Source organism: Poecilia reticulata, linkage group LG14 (genome assembly GCF_000633615.1).
Source record: "Poecilia reticulata strain Guanapo linkage group LG14, Guppy_female_1.0+MT, whole genome shotgun sequence".
Lineage (NCBI taxonomy): Eukaryota > Metazoa > Chordata > Actinopteri > Cyprinodontiformes > Poeciliidae > Poecilia > Poecilia reticulata.
The window spans coordinates 3,056,537-3,063,374 of NC_024344.1; the positions used below are offsets into that span (position 1 = coordinate 3,056,537).

Genomic DNA, 6,838 nt, shown 5'->3' on the forward strand with positions numbered 1-6,838 from the left:
TTTTTGATTGTCTATTTATTCTGCAGTATTTCTGTCATCTTTTCAGTTACCTTCAAACTCTCCTCGGGAGCCAAAGGGGTCTCTGTAGCTCTCTATGAAACCTATATAGCTGAGAAAGTGAAAGAAAAAAAAAAGCAGCAAAGGAGAGGGATAAAAGTTTAAGAGATCAATAAAGTAGCACTGACTGTAGATAGAGCAAAGGTCGATGTTTGAAGTGAACGCTCATTTAAAAAAAAACTGTTTAAACAAGATTTATGAGGAGGTAAATCTTAATGAAAGTAAAAACTGTCATAGTTATTTGTACACAACTTGGAGGTTAATCTAAAACATGTGGTATAATTTGTAGGAAGGTTAGGTTGTGACTACTGAAGCAGTGCTGCGTTTCACCTCTCAACAATCGGCCCTTTGTCCTTGATCCAAAACCGGGAGCCTTCTTTGTGGGCTTCAATAGAACCAAATTCAAAACTGCGCCGGTACTCTTCCAGCATCTTCTTCTGGTTGTCATTAGCAGCATACGCCTGTTTAACATCAATACATAAAAGCAGAATGAAGAAAGTTGAAAGGAAAAACACAACTTCTCTGCATGTTTAAATTGGAAACGTTCACCAACTTGGACTCTAATCCATCAGTTCTTCCAAATCCTAAAACAACATTGATGCTAAGGCCGCTTATGATTTGGCTTTTCATAACCCTTCACCATCAATATGTTTGAGTAAAATTCTAACTGTATTTATAAACTAAATCTATCTAATCTTAATTCCTACATCTAAAATGATTTTGTTTTTATTGCTGCCCAAAGACTCAAAAAAAGAAAAGAAAAGCAGTGAAATTGAGTCCAATTGTTTTTTCACCTGGGCTTCTTGGAGATAATGGCAGACTTTTTCCATGAGAGGACTGTAGTCTCCCCTCTTAACCATGAACTCTTTGTCCTCAAAGGTGAAGCTGCCGCAGGACGACCCAGCCTCCCCATCCACTGCACAGTCTGCCAAATAATGATGGGCATTTAATGTTCAACCTCTTCATTTCACTTATGTCATTCACTGTATTTCATCCAATTTGTATTACTAACTATAATGTCAGATCGCAGGTTGACAGTCTGATTGATTGTAATATTTATTAAAAGGGTTATTTTTCACCAGTTCTGACCTTTTTGAACAGCTGAAGCCAAGCGAACCTCATAGCAGGATTTTCCTCCATTTTCCCTCTTGAACAGACGTGTGTTGTAAGCAGAGAGTTTCTGGAAACAGRCAAGAATAAACGATAACTTAAAGAAGTGAATATTAACATCAAATATTATTGCAGGAAGAGACAGAAAAGAGATATTTGCAGCCTTCATGATTGGACCGTGAACAACTGAAATTGGATCTTTTTAACAAGAGATAYTTGTCGAAAAAATGTCCCTATATTATCAGTGTGTAAATAAATTTTAAAAATGCAACAATTTGTCTTGTAAAGGAGTGAAGGAGATGTACGAAAATGTTTTTAACATCACTTTATTTACCTCTGACCCATATGACAGGTAMTTTTACTGTATTTGTTGATTATAACACATTTTAGTTTTTCATTTAAGAAAGTAGAAAATTTCTATTTTTCAAAATCTATACAAATTTGTATCTGTAGGTCAGATTTTCACAAAATCTGACTGGTGAACCTCTGGTATAGATGTGAAAAGTCCAAGACTAAAAATAAAAATCAGTCTGCAACACAATTTCATAAAAACAGCAGAATAATCTTGAAACTGATTTACTCACTCTTGAGTCCAGAAATCKTTGAGCYAGCTCCGCATCCTCCAGACWGCARTTTCCTGAGAAATAAGTGGTAATTCCCTGAAAACRAAAAAAACGAAGGAAAAAAAATTTATGTACTTCAGGGTCATCCATTTATAGAACATCATAGTTCCCCAGCTGTGTTTTGCAACAGCAAAAACAATAACTATGAAAATAACAGAAAGCAGAGCAACAATAATCTTTACAAAATAAAGCAGATTTTTACATGCGACTTAAACACTGTWTGTCATTTCTTATAAGGGAAATACATTTCAAACATAGTAACAAAGGCAGCTAGAGTTAATCAATAGAGTGCAGCTTAAAACATACCAACAGTTGTAAAATCTGCTCAGTTTATACCATATAAAATAATACCACCTCAGAAAATGGTATGAATATGTATTATATCAGATCCCACCTTATCGCCCAGCCCAAGTTGTTTCTGTCTGTCTTCCAGGGAGTAAATGAGGCATGAGCTGCTGCCCCACAGAGCCTCCATCTCAGTGGGATTCTCCTGAAACGCTTGGCTGGCCCTCACCAGAGCCTCCAGCTTGTCCTGGATAAACATTCAACACATGTGCACAGCTCAGGTATGCACAAAAGTCACAAGCTTCTTTTAAGGTGATATGAATCAGATTAACAACATTTACAACTAACATTTTATTTTATCTGTGGTTTACCTTTGGTAGATTTGGAATGAATTTGGTGTCTCCAAAAGACTTGTAGTTGCCCATGTTTGCATATACACCAGCAGCATACACCAAGAAGGCCTACAGACAGCAAGCAGAAAACTGCTTCATAAAAAGAGCATGTTTTGTAAAGACTGCACTGTAAACAACTATGAAATATATGATTATGTACCTGGTAATCCTCAGAGCTGACACCAGCTGCTTTAGCCACCTGCTCCAGCTGATCCGGAGTCTGCTTCCTAAAAATCTTCTGCAGCAGGACAAAGATGTTTGCAGACTCTGGAGAGGTCTGCAGCAGCACCACCAGACCACCATACCTAAGACAAAAAAAAATAAAATAAAAAAAATTAAAAAAGGACTGAATCACTGAGGCTAGAACTTTCAGTTCCCAAACATTGTGCTTCAGAAGCAGTCCCGTTTAACTGATTAATATTTTATGAATACTTCCTGACTGGAGGTGTGTAACTCACCAAGCGGCCCGTGACAGGTAGTGGGCGTACATCTTCTCCTGAGGTGACAGCAGACGAAAGGCCTCGCGGCAGTCAAGCGCTGAGATCCCAATGTCATTGGGGAGGTAGTACTGAGAGTCCACCATCTTTGTTCTGAGTAAGTCAATAACGCTAAAAAGGTACTGCAAAAAAGGGATGAAAAACTGAAGTAATGCAATAAACAGAGAAAATAAAAAAAAATTGACATGATCCGTGTTAAATGACCCACACTTTGTAGAAGAGTTAAAGCATATCTAGGTCCTAGAATGTGACTCACAATGCATTTCTCTGCATGTACATCACTATGCATGTGTTTTTTAATATCCTTTATARTCACAACTCAAGAATACGCTTGGATTATTTTACTATTAAACTGTCCCACCTAATCGAATATAAAAAGAGAATCTTTAGGTATTTATACTTTTAAACTGATATCATCAGGTAGAAGATACTGCAACACAGCCTTTTTGTAACAAAAGCAGTTTCTCAATCACTTGTGAAAGGGATTTTTTTTGTTTTTTTCTGCCATGTTCAGCAGATCAGATCTGGTAAAACTTTAATGTTGCTTTTATGAGAACAGTTGTGTATTTGCCGTCTTCTCATAAATTGGGTCATCTAGGTGAATAACTTAGTAGTATCCACAAAAACCAAGAGCTGCAGATGACGGTGTTGCTTAATCCATATTGGCAAAGTTTGAGGTAAGTGTGTTAAAACATCAAACCATCCATAAACTTATGAAAAATGCATCCATTCGCTAAGTAAAATATCCCTACTGCGAGAATTAAGTATGTATTGTAGTTGCAAAACATAACAAAAAACATTACAAAAATGAAATAAATGAATCAGGAATAAGACAAAGACAGATTTAATAGAGTCTCGGTAAAAAATACAGTCRAACMTGCAAACTTCGTTGACATAAATTAAAAAGGTTTCTTCTAACAAACTAAAACTGATGCTTTTTATTTTGCAAACTAACTTGATAAGATAAAATCCAACATATATAGTCAGATTTAGCTAAATCACAACAATATTAAGATGAGTTCTGTATGTAGCATTAAGTAAGTTTACTGCTACTTGTGTTTTTCCTCTAACAAATGTATCATAATAAAATGTCTTACACTGCAGTCGTGTTTGGTTTGAAACCAATCTGACTGGAAATGAAAAGTGAAAGAGCTTGCCACATGGATATTTTCAGTGTTTAATTTCATACAGTGTTACTTGAGAAAGCAGCAAAAGACATTTTGTTTCCATAAATTAACTCAGAAATCTGGGGGCTGATTTTCTTAATGTGTAAGAAGTTATTTATGCAATAAGATGTGAAATTYCATCTATGTCGATATTCAGCAAGGATTTTGAGTTGCTGCTAAATTTATTTTTGTAGTAATTCACAATTTAAAGTTTCTGCAGTTTTTTTTCTACAATAGACGTTTTAGGCCACTTTAGGAGGATTGAGAAGCACACAAACAAAGGCTAACAGATTTATTGCATCAAGCACATAAAGGTTTTTGAGCCAGCTGTTGAGACATGAGACAGTTTTAAGAGGAACCAGTCTGGAAAAAATGTTTTCAGTTTCGATAACCACAGTGATTAYCCACTCTTTTAACTACCAGCAGATCTTGTAAGTCTTTTTAAAGTATAGGCTGAGTAAAGGCGAGTCAACAACGTGAACATTAGCTCCTAGCGGCTAAATCCTGCAGAGTCTGTAGAGTACAAACACTGATACAACTCCAACTAGAACACCCCACATCACGGCTTTTAATCATGTATGAAAATAATCACATACTCGTTTGTCTTCTAATGAATACTTAATTWAAAARGTCCAGATGAAATGGAAAAATCCAWTACCTCAAAACTGTTAACGTCTCCCTCGAACGTCAAAGTGCAGTCTCACGCTGWTCACTTCCTGTGCTCATTCAGCGCTAGTCCCGCCTCTCAACCAATAAAAAGGTCGYATTTTATAGTTGACTTACATTTTAACCAATTAGAAGGTAGGCACGTTTAAAATTGTAAGATTCCTAACGTAGTACTACAAAATCGGTCAGACAACCATCAGCATGTAGCATCTCATTAGCTACTGATCTACTACACACSACACAAACAAAATGCACAATGTKTGACATACGCTGTTATTAATGAATGACATCACACATATTTGTATGACGAGGTGGCCGAGTGGTTAAGGCGATGGACTGCTAATCCATTGTGCTCTGCACGCGTGGGTTCGAATCCCATCCTCGTCGAAATATGTATCTTTTCTTGATATCATGAAATTTAGATCCATATTTTTTYCCCACTCATATGAGGAAACTGATCACACTGGCATTTTTGGTCAATCTCACTGTCAGATCAAGAAATGCATGCACTAAAAAGAAATGTTTATAGARAACGTTGCTAAACAATCAACACTCATCAAAAACGGATATTACAGTATCGTATATAATTTAGATATGCCCACCAATATAACTCAATGCTCCACACCATTCATTACTTTAGCYGCTTCTCCTCTGAACAAATGAGTTTTGTAGAAAAAGAAGGTAATTTACTGCAAGTCAGAAAACCGAGCCTTCACGTATAATCACTTCGCGAAATTAAAAAACTGACGGGCAGCTTAAGAGAATTTCTTAAGATCAACATAACTTACTTWTTCGCAAGTTGCTCTTTTTCACTCATTTTGATTGACATGGTCAGGCAGAAAGAATTTGTATGGTCCACTTCACAAATGTTTGAAACTACACAATGACAAAACTTTCATGACGTCTGTCCAAATTTTGGTGTACATAATAAATCGTTAATTTTACAGAAAAAGTCATTTTTAACTACATTTTTTAGCCATTTGCAACTTCAGTTTATTCTAAGGCGTGTCATTTATGCCACGTGCCTGCTACAAGCAGCCCGTTTGCTAGCTAGCTTAATGACGAACAACGCAAAACAAAAATATTCTGTTAAACCTACAARCGGGTCTTGTTTTCTCAAGTRAACTCGAAACCGTTCAATTAAAAATAAAAATACATAAATATATACTCACGGACTTCTTAGCCTCGTTTCTTAAGGTGCATTGACGTGAGGAAAGTTCTCTTCAACCAGGACCGCTGCTCTACATAATGCTGCATTTGAGGACCAAACGAAATTCAGTTTCAATCAAGATATCCGGGTTCCTGTTCGGTTACTACCGCGTTGACGTCAGGCAAGACTAAAGCAGATTTCTAATATTTTCAAACAAGTCTCAAACGGAATGTTCCAAAACTATGATACTTTAAGAGGTTGCTTTAGCATTGGCTGGATATTTAAAGTGAATGAAATGCTTACTTAAATGTTAAATAAAAGGAGGCAATGGGTGATCTTTCTAGAGAAAACAAACAATTTAAATAAATAACCAATACAAGTGAGGAGTGATGTGAAAAGCCAGAATATTACAGTCAACACTATTTTACAGAACAAATAAAAGTTGCACCAAGAAAATGGCATCCCACACACTAGTCTGACTAGATTAGTGTCTGTTGTCTTGTGCTTACCTGGAAGTAATGCACCAATAGAGAGAGGGTATTCTCCATTAACAATATATGGACCGATACCAGAAATAGGTKTACTGTTCCTACCATCAAGGTCATGCTTACCGTGAAGACAAACACGAACCTCCTTTGCCAAGAGTTCATGGAGATGCTAGCCAAAGAYGGAGTCATCCTGAAAAAATACATTCTTCAGAAAAATATGCAGATTARGTAGAAGAAGACAAAGGGAGAGATTGGGAAATTGAGAGTGACTGGAAGAGCAGGAGGAGAAAGAAAACCTAATGGGCGCCTTGCAGACCTAATGGGAGCCTTGCTGCATTTCAGAAGCTGAGAATAAACACTTTTCTCAGTGCCATTTGTAAATATTCTTAATTTTTTAGACATTG

At 36.5% G+C, this 6,838-nt stretch overlaps 1 protein-coding gene and 1 non-coding gene across 2 annotated transcripts in view; one reads left to right on the forward strand and one right to left on the reverse strand.

Moving 5' to 3' along the window:
- Nucleotides 1-4,889, reverse strand: part of dpp3 (dipeptidyl-peptidase 3) — a 10,244-nt gene extending 5,355 nt beyond the window's left edge. Inside the window, exons 1-10 of the mRNA XM_017308490.1 lie at nt 4,789-4,889; nt 2,926-3,086; nt 2,628-2,772; nt 2,447-2,536; nt 2,185-2,322; nt 1,752-1,826; nt 1,147-1,237; nt 852-982; nt 388-518; nt 51-109 (exon numbers count right to left, since the gene is read on the reverse strand). Of these exons, the coding sequence (XP_017163979.1) occupies nt 51-109; nt 388-518; nt 852-982; nt 1,147-1,237; nt 1,752-1,826; nt 2,185-2,322; nt 2,447-2,536; nt 2,628-2,772; nt 2,926-3,050 (985 nt within the window). The 5' untranslated portion in view covers nt 3,051-3,086; nt 4,789-4,889. The remainder of the gene's footprint in view (nt 1-50; nt 110-387; nt 519-851; nt 983-1,146; nt 1,238-1,751; nt 1,827-2,184; nt 2,323-2,446; nt 2,537-2,627; nt 2,773-2,925; nt 3,087-4,788) is intronic.
- A 212-nt stretch (nt 4,890-5,101) lies between these two features.
- trnas-gcu (transfer RNA serine (anticodon GCU)) lies at nt 5,102-5,183 on the forward strand. The gene has a single exon. It is a non-coding gene; the product is annotated as a tRNA-Ser (tRNA).
- Nucleotides 5,184-6,838: the final 1,655 nt, after the last annotated feature.